Here is an 18,031-nt window from a genome sequence, read left to right on the forward strand (position 1 = left end):
AAGAACCAGGCATCCTCTACTGACGGGATGAGGTCGATTAGAAAGGCCTGCTCGCTGAAGTGTTTTAGGGAGCGTTTGACAGTGATGAGGGGTGGTTGTTTGACCGCGGGCACATTACGGACGCAGACAATGAGGCAGGGATCGCTGAGATCCTGGTTGAAGACAGCAGAGGTGTATTTAGAGGGCAGGTTGGTCAGGATGATATCTATGAAGGTGCCCATGTTTACGGATTTAGGGTTGTACCTGGTATGTTCCTTGTTAATTTGTGTGAGATTGAGGGCATCTAGCTTAGATTGTAGGATGGCCGGGGTGCTAAACATATCCCAGTTTAGGTCACCTAACAGTACAAACTCTGAAGATAGATGGGGGGCAATCAATTCACATATGGTGTCCAGGGCACAGCTGGGGGCTGAGGGGGGTCTATAACAAGCGACAACAGTGAGAGACTTATTTCTAGAAAGGTGGAAGCTCAAACTGTTTGGGCACAGACCTGGATAGTATGACAGAACTCTGCAGGCTATCTCTGCAGTAGATTGCAACTCCGCCCCCTTTGGCGGTTCTAGCTTGACGGGAAATGGTCAAATGTAGTTGGGAAAGGAAATTTCAGAATTTTTGGTGGCCTTCCTAAGCCAGGATTCAGACACGGCTAGGATATCAGGGGTGGCGGAGTGTGCTAAAGCAGTAAATAAAACACATTTAGGGAGGAGGCTTCTGATGTTAACATGCATGAAACCAAGGCTTTTACTGTTACAGAAGTCAACAAATGAGAGCGCGTGGAGAGTAGGTGTGATGCTGGTGGCTACAGGGCCTGGGTTAACCTCTACATCACCAGAGGAACAGAGGAGGAGTAGGATAAGGGTACGGTTAAAGGCTATAAGAACTGGTCGTCTAGTGCATTGGGAACAGAGAATAAAAGGGGCAGATTTCTGGGCGTGGTAGAATAGATTCAGGGCATAATGTGCAGACAAGGGTATGGTAGGATGTGAGTACAGTGGGGGTAAACCTAGGCATTGGGTGACGATGAGAGAGCTTGCATCTCTGGAGACACCAGCTAAGACAGGTGAGGTCTCCCCATGTGTGGGGTGTGTGACAAAAGAGCTATCTAAGGCATGTTGAGCTGGACTAGGGGCTCTACAGTGAAATAAACGGCTAGCAGATGGGTCTTCGGTGACATCGCAACAGAAAAGCCTGTTGAAACCACATCGAACGATTACATCGGCAGACCAGTCGTGATGGATCGGCGGGGCTCTGTGTCGGCAATAAAGGGTCCAGGCCGATTGGCAAAAGAGGTATTGAAGCCCACGAATTAGCGGGTATACCTCTTCGGCTAGCCGGGAGATGGCCTAGCTTGAGGCTAGCTCAAGGCTAATTGGTGCTTGCTTCGTGACAGAGGCTTTAGCCAGCGGTAGCCACTCGATTGCAGCTAGCTAACTGTGATGATCCGGTGTAATGGCCCAGACCTTGCGGCAGGAATCTGGTGATGTGATGGAGAAAAGCAGTCGGATATGCTCTGGGTTGATATCGCGCTGTGCAGACTGGCAGGTATTGACCAAGCTAAAGCTGGCTGGTGACTGACAAGCTGGCTGGTGACTGACAATGTGTACCACATTGGGTGTGGCGGGTTGCAGGAAAGTATATTTAGATCGTAGGTGAAAAGTGAGATTAAAATATATACAAAAAAAACTATGAGACCGACTATTTACATGGGACAAGACGGGACAAAACAAACACACCTCCGACTGCTACGCCATCTTGGATTAAGTTGTATGATATTGTATGACCACTATTCCATTCATATTGTAACGTAAAGTAGTAGTGTCAAAGATTTACTTACAGAAGTGATATAGCAGTATTCATTACAAACAACATTCTGCATTAGAGGTCAGAGAAACTACTAATACTGTAGGTCATGGTTGACATTTTTGGCAGTCAAAAGACAGATATATACAACATTTAAAGCTGCAATATGTAACTTTTTGGGTGACCGACCAAATTCACATAGAAATGTGAGTTATAGATCTGTAAATTGAAAGCAAGTCTAAGAAGCGGTAGATCTGTTCTATGTGCGCTATAGATGCTTCCCCTGCTCCAGTTTCGTTTTTGCATCTTTTACTTTTGGTTTGTACACCAGCTTCAAACAGCTGAAAATCCAATATTTTTGGTTATGAAAAATATATTTTACAGCAGTTTAGATGGTACGTGAGAGTCATTTAAGATATTCTTCAAAGAGGTAGGGTTTCAGAGGTTTTCGGGAAAGAGGGGCAAGGAACCCTGTCCTGACTGTAGGGGGAAGCTTGTTCCACCATTGGGGTGCCAGGACAGAGAAGAGCTTTGACTGGGCTGTGCGGGAGCTGCCCTCCCTTAGAGGTGGGCTAAGAGACCAGGGGTGGCTGAACGGAGTGCTTGGGTTGGGACATAGGGTTTGAGCATAGCCTGAAGGTAAGGAGGGGCAGTTCCCCTTGCTGCTCCGTAGGCAAGCACCAGGGTCTTGGAGTGTGTGAAGCCATTGGAGTGTGCGGAGGAGCAGGATGACATGGGAGAACTTAGGAAGGTTGAACACCAGACATAAACAACACATTTGGTATGTTATCCCGCAGCACTGTGTTGTATCCCCTTCTACCTGCAGTGTTTATTTAAGAAAGCAGCTGATGGTTCAGCAACCTCAACTTTGGCTGCTTTGAGTTACCATGAACTGTATTTGCATCTTGGGGGGGGATATTGCCCTATCCGCTGTCTGTTATGTATGAATTAACATGTATTTAAATATTTATGTTTGGAAAAACAAATGATCCTTTTTGTTTAACATATGAGGACCTATTTGACAATGTCTGTCTTCCTTAATCCAGCCTAATAATGTTGAGATGAGTACCAAGGCTATGCAAATTACAGTACCAAATCTTCTACACATAGCTTGCAGCTTAGTTGGTACATTATTGATAGAATTTAAGTTCAGTGCAATATAAAATATACTAATTTACAGCCTACATAGCGGCTTGGTTGTCTTGTTGATGGTGATGTTTGGGGTGATAGTGTACTACTTGGTGCCCTGACTCCTGTTGATGGTGATGTGTGGATTGATCTTAAATTAACACCGCAGGCAACAGGGGCATTTCTGGCATACAACACAGGCCTGCAGGATAACATACCAAATGTTTTGTTTATGTCTGTATCAATTTAAATAGACACACACAGAGCAATATCTGTCCAGTTATCTGCCCAAAGTGGTAATGAGGTGTATCTGAGGCTATAAGGGCATCCGGTAACTCCATGTGCCACAATGACTTCCCTGAACAGCAGGCCTGTATCAGTCTGGGTAATATTTACATAGTCAGAGCTTACTACTAAATATGTATTTTGAACAAAGTATATTGAATGAAATGGAATCTGGAATCTTAAAGTTTTGTTCAGGGTAGGGAGAGAATAGAGGAGTGTGAGAATTAGAAATTCAAGTAATCTAATCCTGAAACAAATGTTCAGTAAACAAAATTACTCTCACCAGGACCTTGATATGGATCAATGTTGTTTCGTTTACCTTGGAGACTCCCTGATGTGGTTTTCAGTAGAGCCCAAACATTAGCTCAGTTGGTAGAGCATGGTGTTTGCAACACCAGGGTTGTGGGTTCGATTCCCACGGGGGGCCAGCACAGAAAAAAATGTATGATATGTATGAAATGTATGCATTCACTACTGTAAGTCGCTCTGGATAAGAGCGTCTGCTAAATGACTAAAATGTAAATGTAATTTAGAGTTATAATTTGCCTTGATTGAGCCCCTACCAACCTCTACTTTCATTGATCAGTCATTGAAAAAACATTCTAAATTAATTTAAACATCTTCTAAAGGTACCGGATGCTAACCACATACGGTACTATATATATGATGAAATACAGTATTGTTGAATATTCCTCTTCTGAAACAACCCTTAGTGAACTCAGTATACTGTATCAATAAGGGCCTGTGCACCTGTACTAGAAGAGAACATTCTCCTAAATGCATGTGTTTTCTAGGTATGCAGGCGACGCGTGCACATGGGGCCTGATAAGAACACACGTGACAGACACACACACACACACAGCATGATGTTGCTGTCTTAGTTGGTGTCTTGCTGACGACTCTTATCTTAACTATGATCAAGGCCCTGGAGCGTTTCTTTGCTATTCTAACATCTGCTGTAGTTTGACAGTTGATAATCAGAGGGAATTTATGGACAAGCCCGTGGTATTGGTACTGTACAAGATCTTAGTGACATAAGCATTAAAAAACTGTTAGGTAAAACCTAAATTGATGTTGTACTGTATGTAATCAACATGAAATACAATGATAATAATGCTATAATGATTGTAGTAGCTATTTTGCATTTCAGATTAGGTTTGAGGTGTCTCTTTACAATGTTATCTCCAGTGTTCAACTATGGTAGCCTGGTCCCATCTCTGTTCGTGCTCTTGCCAACAAAAAAATAAATAAATGTAACCTATATTTAACTAGGCAAGTCAGTTAAGAACAAATTATAATTTACAATGATAGCCTACCAGGGAACAGTGGGTTAACTGCCTTGTTCAGGGACAGAACAACCCATTTTTACCTTGTCAGCTCAGGGATTCGATCCAGCAACCTTTCAATTACTGGCCCAACACTCTAACCACTAGGCTACCTGCTGCCCCTTAATTGCTGTCATTATCAAGCCAACCATGACATTGGCATGATAACAAGTGATAGCGTAACTCAACTGGCACTAAGGCTTCAACTACGGGATAAAACTTCAACAAAATATGTTGTATGAGTAGGCCTAAGCAGTCTGTAAAAAAAAGAAGAAATTGTACGAGGACAGAAGTGCCTTGCATATCTAATAGGTTGTCTAATAAGGAGTTCTCTGATGGTTCGGAATAATACAACAACCTTATTCAAAAATAAATGTATGACTGGGTCTCACCTCCTCATTGTTATGAGCCTGAACAGCCTTCGAATAACTAACTATTAGAGACAAAACTAATCAGTTAAAGAATGTGACCGAGGGATATGGAGGCACTCAGATCGTTATCTTCAAAGCTTCATTCCTACAATGCTCTCTATCACATGGTGTGGTGTCCTCAACTGTCATTGTCGCAGCGCTGATACATTCCACTAGCGATGTAGCATAAGATCTCATGGAGAGCTGCCAATCAATTGGCAGGTGAGTCACAGAACAGCGTACCACAGATACTTCAGGCAATTTCTGAGTTTTTATTTCTTACCCCTCTCTGCCCAAAATAGTGAATGTGGTTTGCCTGCCAATGCTGCAATACAATAACACTATTAACCATCTCTGACACCACTGAGGGTTGTAAAACCACTTGAGCTCTGAGGATAAGAGAAGATGTACAATGTAAAGCAACAGGGCCCTCTCTCCTTAAACTTAGCTGTGATTGCCTTGGTGCCAGTCTGTTTTTGCTCTCTTGCCAACTACTTATTGAATGATCATGTCTTTGACAAGGAGTTGAAATGGTAGCACCGATCTGGGACCAGGCTATAGCTGTGAAGGAGAGAGACAGTGAATATGAATGACACAACATCGGAGATGTGAAGGGAAGGGAGATACCTAGTCAGTTGTACAACTGAATGCATTCAACTGAAATGTGTCTTCCGCATTTAACCCAACCCCTCTGAATCAGAGAGGTGCGGGGGGCTGCCTTAATTGACGTCGACATCATCGGCATCCGGGAAGCAGATGTTGTTGGAGGTTAACTATCTTGCTCAAGGGTAGAACGGCAGATCTTTCCACCTTGCTGGCTTAAAGGAAAATAAACTATGCGTTTTGCATCATGATGATGTGGCAAATGACACTTTGTCGAATATCTTGAAAACTTGAATGCTAATATGCAAAACATTTGGGGACTGTATCAACAGTAGACTAATGAAACGTTTTGGAGTGGGTTTTTCCTTTAAATCAGGGATTTACAACACAAGAAGATTTATAGTCCAACCGTTCTGCATAATAGCATTGCTATACCACAGTAATAGAAACCAAGCCAAAGAAAACAGGAACAACAGTAGAAGTTCCATTAAGGCCCAAGCCCAGTGATTGTTTACCTTTGTCTCAGAAAGCTCCTCGTACGATCTCTACTGTGAAAACGAATCAAATGTGATTTATGTGATACATTTTCAGTTTGCTCCTTTGTTTGTGTACCTTGGTTGATGTTTATGGAGGTAGCAACTGTAAAAATTTTCCTCAGACTGTTACAGAGACATACAGTATGCATTCATGAGATAGGTGATAGCGTAGAGGAATGAGAGACAGACAGCTCTCTCTGGGTGACACCGACCCACGCTCACTCATAGCAGAGAGCAGAGATCACTGATCTACAACAGAGATACACTTCATCATACCTCACTGACGTGAAACCCTTCACAATGGCTAATCATGTGATAACTCACTTTTAAGATGTCACAGACTGATGCAAACCCCTGCCAGTGTCATAAGGTTTCCTGCATCGTGATGTGTGGACCAAAAAAAACCCAGGTAACGCTGAGGGATGGGGAGATAGGCTTCTGAGAAGTTTGGAGATTATTGAAGTTATGGCACATAGAAGAAGCACGCTTTTATGAATTGGAATGTTTATGCAGCAGCATTTTTTTTTTTTTTTTTACCCCTACCCTGGTCTATCTGTGACATTCAGGCCCTGAAGTCATTGTGGTTCAAAGCTCAACCAGTAGGGTAGTAAGTAAAGTGGACAGGCTCGTAGAGCGGAGGAGCCAACCAAAACTAGCTATAAATCAGGCCCTGACTCAATTAAATGTTAAAGTACCTTTACAGCTATGTTTAAAAATGGACTATTCCCAACACTTTGCTGTACTAGCTGCTTTTGAAATTGCTGGACTAGCTTTGAAAATCTTTATTAGCAATGAAATGTAATCTGTACTCGATGTACTAGCTCAGTAACTGTAACTGTACAAACTACACTAGGGGGGGGGGGTGCCAGGACCGAGTTTGGGAAACCCTGGTGTAAAGTACTTAAGTAAAAATACTTTAAAGTACTACTTAAGTAGTTTTTTTGGGGTATCTGCACTTTACTTTACTATTTATATTTTTTTACAACTTTACTTTTACTTCACTACATACATACTTATTTCCCTCATTAAAATGCATATCAATTTATAACATTTTTTGACATGCGTTTTTCTGGATTTTTTTGTTGTTATTCTGTCTCTCACTGTTCAAATAAACCTACCATTAAAATTATAGACTGATCCTTTCTTTGTCAGTGGGCAAACGTACAAAATCAGCAGGGGGTCAAATACTTTTTCCCCCCACTGTACATTGTTTATGAGGATTGCCTGCTGCAGAGATGTCAAGTTTGAAGCTGCACATGCAACACAGAGAAGACCAGCAAGGGGACCCTCAGCATCATGCAGACATGCCCTAGCTGTGAGCATTCCTATAAATGGAACATTTATAGTCAAAGGTCAAAACAGTTTAGAGTTTTTTTCCCAATTCCCCTTCATAACTTAGCCTGGTGTAACCAGCCTGATCACTGTGTTTACCATTGTATTTCACTTCACATATCATTATATCTGAAGTGAAATAGAAAGGTGAATGCAGCAATCAGGTTGGTTCCACCATGCTAATCATAACCACCATTGATAATGTAATCAGTGCTTTGTGTGTGTGTTTGTATATGGCCAACCAGCATCACTGATGAGGGGCCAGGAGCTGATCTACGCTGCCATGCCCATCAATGGGGTGCTAACAAAAACCTTACCTCCAGCCTCACCTCTTGCCATCTCACCAATGGTTGTCGATGGGGAGACCATAATTGATAGGTTTAGTCTGACCTGTTCAAACTTTAACATAGTATACAGTCGTGGCCAAAAGTTTTGAGAATGACACAGATATTAATTTTCACAAAGTTTGCTGCTTCAGTGTCTTTAGATATTTTTGTCCGATGTTACTATGGAATACTGAAGTATAATTACAAGCATTTTATAAGTGTCAAAGGCTTTTATTGACAATTACATGAAGTTGATGCAAAGAGTCAATATTTGCAGTGTTGACCCTTTCTCTGCAATCTGCCATGGCATGCTGTCAATTAACTTCTGGCCCACATCCTGACTGATGGCAGCCCATTCTTGCATAATCAATGCTTGGAGTTTGTCAGAATTTGTGGGTTTTTGTTTGTCCACCCGCCTCTTGAGGATTGACCACAAGTTCTCAATCGGATTAAGGTCTGGGGAGTTTCCTGGCCATGGACCCAAAATATCCATGTTTTGTTTCCCGAGCCACTTAGTTATCACTTTTGCCTCATGGCAAGGTGCTCCATCATGCTGGAAAGGCATCGTTCGTCACCAAACTGTTCCTGGAAAGTTGGGAGAAGTTGCTCTCGGAGGATGTGTTGGTACCATTCTTTATTTATGGCTGTGTTCTTAGGCAAAATTGTGAGTGAGCCCACTCCCTTGGCTGAGAAGCAACCCCACACATGAATGGTCTCAGGATGCTTTACTGTTGGCATGACACAGGACTGATGGTAGCGCTCACCTTGTCTTCTCCGGACAAGCTTTTTTCCTGATGCCCCAAACAATCAGAAAGGGGATTCATCAGAGAAAATGACTTTACCCCAGTCCTCAGCAGTCCAATCCCTGTACCTTTTGCAGAATATCAGTCTGTCCCTAATGTTTTTCCTGGAGAGAAGTGGCTTCTTTGCTGCCCTTCTTGACACCAGGCCATCCTCCAAAAGTCTTTGCCTCACTGTGCGTGCAGATGTACTCACACCTGCCTGCTGCCATTCCTGAGCAAGCTCTGTACTGGTGGTGCCCCGATCCCGCAACTGAAACAACTTTAGGAGACGGTCCTGGCGCTTGCTGGACTTTCTTAGGCGCCCTGAAGCCTTCTTCACAACAATGGAACCACTCTCCTTGAAGTTCTTGATGATCCGATAAATGGTTGATTTAGGTGCAATCTTACTGGCAGCAATATTCTTGCCTGTGAAGCCCTTTTTGTGCAAAGCAATGATGACGGCACGTGATTCCATGCAGGTAACCATGATTGACAGAGGAAGAACAATGATTCCAAGCACCGCCCTCCTTTTGAAGCTTCCAGTCTGTTATTCGAACTCAATCAGCATGACAGAGTGATCTCCAGCCCTGTCCTCATCAACACTCCCACCTGTGTTAACGAGAGAATCACTGACATGATGTCAGCTGGTCCTTTTGTGGCAGGACTGAAATGCAGTGGAAATGTTTTTGGGGGGATTCAGTTCATTTGCATGGCAAAGAGGGACTTGCAATTAATTGCAATTCATCTGATGACTCTTCATAACATTCTGGAGTATATGCAAATTGCCATTATACAAACTGAGGCAGCAGACTTTGTGAAAATTAATATTTGTGTCATTCTCAAAACTTTTGGCCACGACTGCACACTTAGTGGCCAGTTTACCTTGTTCACAAAAATGGATTGCTCCAACTGACAGTGAGTCACTGGGCAGTGGCTTGCTATATAAAGCAGGCCGACAGGCATCGAGGCATTCAGTTACTGTTCGATTGAATGTTAGGAATGGGCTAAACGAATGGCCTAAGCGACTTCAAGCACGGTATGATAGTTAGTGCCAGGAGTGCCAGATCCAGTGTCTCAGAAACGGCCTCCCTCCTAGGCTTTTCACACACAACAGTGTCTAGGGTTTACTGAGAATGGTGTGACAAACAAAAAACATCCAGTCAGCGGCAGTCCTGTGGGCGGCGGAAGGAGATTGGCAAGAGAGGTCAAAGGAGAATGGCAAGAATCTTGCAATCTAACCGGCGGGCCACAAACGGACAAATAACGGCACAGTACAACAGTGGTGTGCAGAATGGCATCTTGGAACACACAACTCGTCGATCCTTGTTACGGATGGGCTATTGCAGCAGAGGATCACACAGTGTTCCACTCCTATCTTCTAAAAACAAGAAGAAGCGACTCCGGTGGGCACACAATCACCAACACTGGACAATTGAGGAGTGGGAAAACATCGCCTGGAACATGACAGTGAGTTCAGTTTACTTGAGTGTCCTGCGCAGTCCCCAGACCTTAATCCAGTAGAGCATCTTTGGGATGAGATGGAACGGGCTGTTCGCAGCATGAACGTACCCCCGTCCAATCTGCAGAAACTGTGTGATGCCATCGCGTTAGTATGGACCAACATCCCTTTGGAATATTTCCGACACCTTGTAGAATGCCCCAAAGAATTCAGGTTGTTCTGGAGTCAATGGGGGTTCCGACCCAGTACTACTTAGATGGGTGTACCTAATAAATTGTCAGATATCAAAAGGATCTATGGACCCAGCACTTGGAGACTTGCAAGATGATGTGATAGAGTACTGACCGACAGACAGGCTTGATACTGATGTCGCTGAATGGATGGAGACCTGGCACTCTGCATTAACATTTTACTTGACAACTTTACTTGTATTGTCGTTTTTTATTATTTAATTGAATGGTATGAGTCATTATGGGGAGGGAGAACTTGTGTGTATTCTACACCAGGATCAGGAAATTCCTGTTGTATACAGGACACAACACAGGAAGTTATGACCGCTCTGACATGTTTGCCAAGGTAGCCCTATTACCACCAGACAAAATGCCTAAGAATGACAATGAAGGTGCACATTGTTATATTAGCAGAACACTGCTTCTATGGTATTATGTAAATGGTGGTTTATTGTACATGGACCTGTTGTTACATTTGAAACACTTAGTTTCAAATATCTACATAAATTCAGCAATTGCATTTGTCTCATATTACACTGTAGGCTACTGACCTATTCAACGCTTCACCAGGCATCTCACCATACTTTCATAGTTATTGAACTCAACCTGCAGGCGGTTTGTTTGTTGTGATTGAGTGGGGGAAACAGCTGCAGGCAAGGTTTTGACAGATGGGTGTGGCAAGGACACACCCAAGAAACACCCACATCAAATCACACCCCCAAGCCAATCCACATTTGGCTTCTGTCATGGCCTCCAGCATTTCTTGCGTAGCAAGCCAAAAAACGAGGCCAAATCAGCGGGTGCAGTTCCCCTTTAACTACAACAATGAATATAATTAAACACAAAGCTAATTTTAATCAAAGATGTTGCAACAGCAGCTTCCTATTTCATGTGTATAAAGTAGGGCCAAATTCACTCTTTGTTTTAAGTGAGATGTGAGAAATTGGTGTGTATTGATTCCTGGAACAGAGTGCATTTGGTCCTACATTTAAAAGCAGTCCCATTCCTTATTTCGGTTATATCAAATAGTGAATTTGGCCCTACTTTTATACACGTAAATGGGAAGCTGCAATTGCAACATCTTTGACTCTAACTTTTCATTTATGCATTTTCATTTTGTAGTTAATATTCAACTACTAAAGACCTAGAGACACACCACTGAGTGTTTGAACACTGCAATAATAAATAATTATCAATACAACTTTACTATAAGTTATATGTTTAGTAGTTAGATTTTAACTACAAAAAGGAACATGCATGAACACATTGAGTCAAATATGTTGCAACTGCAGCAATCCATTTCATGTCTACCAAATTCGGGCCAAATTAAGACCGGTATTCAATCCAATCACGAGTTATAGGCATTGCGGCTTTTAAAGGCAATGTTCCAAATTCACACTGTTACAGGAATCGAGGTAAAATCCTGGAACAGAGTGAATTTGGTCCTACTTTTCAAACCAGCCCATTCCTTACATCTCACTTAGAACAAAGAGTGAATTCTACCCTACCTTTGTACACATTAAATGGGTAGTTGCAACATCTTTGACTCAAACTAACTCAAAGTTTATGTTTATGCGATTACATTTTTGTAGTTAGTAATGACTGCCTGTGACTACCTGCTATTGATCACATATGTGTTTGAGGAAAAATGGGTGTTATAATTGAAAAGAGAAAAAGGCCGTTGCCATACATTACTTTCATCCACTGGAGTCAATAAGATAAATATCAGATGGGTTCACTTTGTTGTTGTTTTCTATAGAGACCGAACACACTCATCATGGACAACTACAAATACCTAGGTGTCTGGTTAGACTGTAAACTCTCCTTCCAGACTCACATCAATCATCTCCAATCCAAAATTAAATCTAGAATCGGCTTCCTATTTCGCAACAAAGCATCCTTCACTCATGCTGCCAAACATACCCTCGTAAAACTGACCATCCTACCGATCCTCGACTTCGGTAATGTCATTTACAAAATAGCCACCAACACTCTACTCAACAAATTGGATGCAGTCTATCACAGTGCCACCTGTTTTTTTCACCAAAGCCCCATATACTACCCACCACTGCGACCTGTATGCTCTCGTTGGCTGGCCCTCGCTTCATACTCGTCGCCAAACCCACTGGCTCCAGGTCATCTACAAGTCTCTGCTAGGTAAATCCCCGCTTTATCTCAGCTCATTGGTTACCATAGCAGCAACCACCCGTAGCACGCGCTCCAGCAGGTATATCTCACTGGTCACCCCCAAAGCCAATTCTTCCTTTGTCCTCCTCTCCTTCTAGTTCTCTGCTGCCAATGACTGGAACGAATTGCAAAAATCTCTGAAGCTGGAGACTCATATCTCCCTCACTAGCTTTAAGCACCAGCTGTTAGAGCAGCTCACAAATCACTGCACCTGTACATAGCTCATCTGTAAATAGCCCATCCAATCTACCTCATCCCCATACTGTATTTCTTTATTTATCTTGCTCCTTTGCACCCCAGTATCTCTACTTGCACATTCATCTTCTGCACACCCTACGATTCCAGTGTTTAATTGCTATATTGTAATTACTTCGCCACCATGGCCTATTTATTGCCTTACCTCTTATCCTACCTCATTTGCACATGCTGTATATAGATTTTTCTACTGTATTATTGATTGTATGTTTGTTTATTCCATGTGTAACTCTGTGTTGTTGTATGTGTCGAACTGCTTTGCTTTATCTTGGCCAGGTCGGAGTTGCAAATGAGAACTTGTTCGCAACTAGCCTACCTGGTTAAATAAAGGTGAAATAAATAAAAAATCATGAGACAATCAGGTGATGCAGAAAGTGACTGAACATGCTTAACTGGCGAGGTGCTTTTCATATCAGGCTTGTTGCACAATCACAGAGAATGTGACATCTTTATCACCTGGCTGTCTTCCTGTCATGCTATTTGCTGAAGATGGGGGACGAGTGAATTGCTGCCACTCCTCCAGGACTGTGTAGGTATTGCTCCTGTTAGGTCAGCAGAGGATGAATGGCTATTAAGCACTGCCATATTACACGTCTGCATTCTTCTACAACAGACCGGATCCAAATCACTTGGGCTACTCTCCTGTAGGTTCATCTGTATTTTCCCTGGATCGGTCGGTGGATGGGCTAACCACTGCTTACCAAGATTAAAAACCTCTATTTTTTTATGTTATCTTCATGTTTTTGATGTTATACACAACTAAAATAAAAAATACAATACAAATTGCCCATGTTAGACACAATATCCACAGATTTGGTTACTGATATAGTACATTCAAACTCATGCTTAGACAGGTAGAATAATGTGACATATTTGGCTAACAATGACATTCCCCAATAATTGGTCTCATTCTAAGTAATGCATAGTAGCAGTGCTTGTGTGATTCCACAGAAGGGGTTAGCATGTCCTCAGAAGTCTCTCTGGTGTCACTCCTGTATAATAAGTGGTTGATTCTGAGAAAGTTGCTCACAAGTCACTTAACTTGATTGTCATGCTATTTGCTGACCTTTCGCAATCAAGAGCTTTAGTGATGAGTCACAAGTGTCCCCGTTGTCTTTTAGCTCCTTTGTAGACCTCTGTTCTGCTAGTCTGGTCTCAGATCTCTATGTTCTTTAGCCAACACTTCTATCGTTGTGTCAAGTTGGCTAACGCACAAACAGATCTAGGAACAAGCTACTGCTTCCCCTCTTGTCAATTAGTATTGTTGTGAAAGGTTTTGACATGAAAGATCTGAATAAAAACATATTGCTGCCCGTAGACGTCACTACAGTCCCTGGTTTGAATACAGGCTGTATCACATCCGGCCATGATTGGGAGTCCCATCGGGCGGCGCACAATTGGCCCAGCATCGTCCAGGTTTGGCTGGGGTAGGCCGTCATTGTAAATAAGAATTTGTTCTTAACTGACTTGCCTAGTTAAATAAAGGTTAAATACATATATATATTTTAAAGACAAAAGCCAGTCTAATAATCTGGAATTAAATGAGAGGCACAATGAACTAGAAATAAAGTTCCAGAATATGAGAAAGTGACAGTGCCAGTATATGTTTAGACAAGGTCCCGTGCAGAGGGTGTGTCACCTACCATACTGTACAGTTATCTACATGTGAGCTGTCTCATCACTAGCCTCACTGTAAGTGGATCACTCTTTCACACACACAGCGCTGCTCTCTCGTGGCTACATTTTCAAACGCAGTAGAAAACACAGGCATCATCATGATCAGAGGATTTTAATTAATTTAAATACACTGAACAAAAATATAAATGCAACATTTTCAAAGACTTTACTGAGTTACAGTTCATATGAGGAGATCAGTCAATTTAAATTAATTAGGCCCTAATCTATGGATTTCACATGACTGGGAATACAGAACCATCTGTTGGTCACGGATACCTTAAAAAAAAGGTAGGGGGGCGTGGATCAGAAAACCAGTCAGCATCTGGTGTGAACATCATTTGCCTCATGCAGCACGACACATCTATTTCGTATAGAGTTCGTCAGGCTGCCGATTGTGGCCTGTAGAATGTTGTCCCACTCCTCTTCAATGCCTGTCAGAAGTTGCTGGATATTGGCTGGAACTGGAACACGCTGTCGTAGACGTTGCTCCAGAGAATCCCAAACAAGATCAATGGGTGACATGTCTGGTAAGTATGCAGGCCAGGGAAGAACTGGGACATTGATAGCGTCCAAGAATTGTGTACAGATCCTTGCGACATGGTGCCGTGCATTATCATGCTGAAACATGAGGTGATGTATGAATGGCATGACAATGGGCCTCCTGGTCTTGTCACTGTATTTCTGTGCATTCAAATTTCCATCAATAAAATGCAATTGTGTTCATTGTCCATAGCTTATGCATCCCCATACCATAAACCCACCACCACCATAGGGCAGTGTTCAGAACATTGACATCAGAAAATCGCTCGCCCACACGACACCATACACGCTGTCTTCCATCTGCCCGGTACAGTTGAAACCGGGATTCATCTGTGAAGAGCACACTTCTCCAGGGTGTCAGTGGCTATTGAAGGTGAGCATTTGCCCACTGAAGTGAGTTACAACATCAAACTGCAGTAGGTCAAGACCCTGGTGAGGATGACGAGCATGCAGATGAGCTTCCCTGTGATAGTTTGCGCAGCAATTCTTCAGTAGTGCAAACCCAGTTTCATCAGCTGTCGGGGTGGCTGGTCTCATACGATCCCGCAAGTAAAGAAGACAGACTTGGAGGTCTTGGGCTGGCGCTGTTACACGTGGTCTGCAGTTGTGAGGCCGGTTGGACATACTGCCAAATTCTCTAAAACGACATTGGAAACAGCTTATTGTAGAGAAATGGCAACAGCTCTGGTGGACATTCATGCAGTTAGCATGCCAATTGCACACTCCCTCAAAACTTGAGACGTCTGTGGCTTTGTGTTGTGTGACAAAACTGCACATTTTAGTAGCCTTTTATTGTCCCCAGCACAAGGTGCACCTGTGTAATGACCACGCTGTTTATTCAGCTTCATGATATGCCGCACCTGTCAGGTGGATACATAATCTTGGCAAAGGAGAAAGGCTCACTAACAGGGATGTAAACAAATTTGTTCACAACATTTGAGAGAAATAAGCTTTTTTTGCATATGGACAAATTCTGGGATCTTTTATTTCAGCTCATGAAAAATGGGACCAACACTTTACATATTGCGTTCAAATTTTTGTTCAGTGTATATTAAAAAAGACAAGACAACAGAGAAAAAGATCCCATCCACTCTTTAAAGCTGATATAATAGGAACATTCAATTTGTACATTTACAGTAATATAATACAGTAAAGAATAGCAACATTCAACAGATATAGAATATTCTACTTTGTAGAATATGGTACCAATGTTTTCAATACACACATGTCCTGTGTACTCACATTATCTGTGGTCTCACAGCCTGGCGCATTATCACTACATAAATATGGTAAAATCAAGATCACATAGCAACTGGTTCTCTATAATCAATGTATATTAAATAAAGGCAACATCTGCTCCATATAAAAAGGTAAAAGAGAATCAAACAAGTCACTTGAGTAAGGACACTTTGTGGTATAAAGCACTGAGCTCGGTCCTGAGTTTGCTGAAGGACGGCCGGTTCCTGGTGTCGTACTGCCAGCAGCGACACATAATGGCATACACATCTGGAGGACAGGAGTTTGGGGCTAGCATCCGGTATCCTAGGAGACGGGACAGGAGAACATGATTGGACATCAGGTTGGCTTCACCTGGGGTTAATCCAGAGGGTTGTAATGTTTTGGACTCCTGTATAGAGCTGACCTAACTCCATATTCTACCCAGAGTCATGTCTGTTCTATACACTTCTATAATGTTGCATCTCCGCTCCTAAACTAATTACACGGACTGTCTGAGTTAAACCTTTATCCTTATTGACCTTTTTATTTTTGCACTGTCTATGCACACTCACAGAGTCCTACACACTCACTGCTCACTCACACATAATATGCACATACATTTATACTGACTCTACACACACGTACACCCACTCACATACAAGCTGCTGCTACTCTGTTTATTTTATATCCTGATGCCTTGTTACCTTACCTCTATACATACCTACCTCCATCACTCCAGTAGCCCTGCACATTGTAAATATGGTATTAAAACTGACCCTGTATATAATATGCTTACTTACTTATTGTGTTCTTCATATTTCTTTTTTTTCTCCTGTTTGTTTTCTAGTAATACATTGTTATTGATTACTGCATTGTCGGGTTTTGAGTTTGCAAGAAAGGCATTTCACTGTACTGGTGCATGTGACATTAACACTTGAAACTCCTACAGAGAACTACAGTCAACTCCAAATTCTGACTAATGTGTTAGAAATCTCATTGACTTGCTGTACCTTTCTCCACCTCGTCCCGTGTCTGCTGGTTGGACATGCTGGTGTAGGGGGTGACTCCCCTGGAGAATGTCTCCCATAGGAGAACTCCAAAGCTCCACACGTCACTCTCCGTGCTGTACCTCCCTGAAACACAGGCAGGGGGCAGCATTGAGACAGCTATTACATTTGACAGTGATCCTGTAGAGATGCCATACCCATTCAACTGTACACTATTCCACAATCACAGCTTGAGAAAAGTAGTGATAGAGTTTTGAAATTAAGCTTCCTCTAAGCCCCAAAAGGTATGTTCTGACTTTTATTCTGACAGAACTCTTCTGTGTTTCGCCAGCACTCCAACCCCAGAGAGCACAGTTCAGCGTGTGTCTGTTAGAGATGACATTTCAGAGAAATACAAAAGCAGTACACTGATCACAGGGTGAGGAATGATGGCTGGGTTGACAGGTTGTTGCCATGTTTAGTGGGTTCTCTCTAGCCTTGGGAGAGAGATTGATGAATAAAGAGAGGAGGGGGGAGAGGGATGGTTGTGAGTGCTGTGGCCGCGGGGCAGAGCCAGATGGGACGTACCATAGTTGAGGGCTTCGGGGGCCGTCCATTTGACAGGGATCTGTTTGAGGCCCCCCGCAGCAGAGTAGACCCCGTCCTGCTGCTCGCGAGACATCCCAAAGTCACTGATCTTCACCCTGCTCTGTTCTCCCACCAGACAGTTACGGGCTGCCAGGTCCCTGCAGAGAGAGAGAGAGAGAGAGAGAGAGAGAGAGAGAGAGAGAGAGAGAGAGAGAGAGAGAGAGCGAGCGAGCGAGCGAGAGCGAGAGAGCGAGAGAGAGAGCGAGAGAGAGAGAGAGGAGGGGGTAAGGAAAAGAGGAGCAAGACAGAGGGGTTGAGGAAAAAAATGAGAAGGCAATATAATCGAAGTTGAAAAAACAGGTAG

General features: G+C 42.9%; 1 protein-coding gene across 3 annotated transcripts in view; it reads right to left on the bottom strand.

Moving 5' to 3' along the window:
* Positions 1 to 15,950: 15,950 nt before the first annotated feature.
* LOC115167186 (tyrosine-protein kinase Fes/Fps) overlaps positions 15,951 to 18,031 on the bottom strand; it is a 44,137-nt gene continuing 42,056 nt past the window's right edge. For all 3 annotated transcript variants that reach the window (XM_029721358.1, XM_029721359.1, XM_029721356.1), the window contains 3 exons: positions 17,668 to 17,825; positions 17,104 to 17,226; positions 15,951 to 16,417 (listed from right to left, as the gene is read on the bottom strand). In XM_029721358.1, the coding sequence (XP_029577218.1) occupies positions 16,266 to 16,417; positions 17,104 to 17,226; positions 17,668 to 17,825 (433 nt within the window). In that variant the 3' untranslated portion in view covers positions 15,951 to 16,265. The remainder of the gene's footprint in view (positions 16,418 to 17,103; positions 17,227 to 17,667; positions 17,826 to 18,031) is intronic.

The sequence above is a fragment of the Salmo trutta genome, chromosome 29 (genome assembly GCF_901001165.1).
Source record: "Salmo trutta chromosome 29, fSalTru1.1, whole genome shotgun sequence".
Lineage (NCBI taxonomy): Eukaryota > Metazoa > Chordata > Actinopteri > Salmoniformes > Salmonidae > Salmo > Salmo trutta.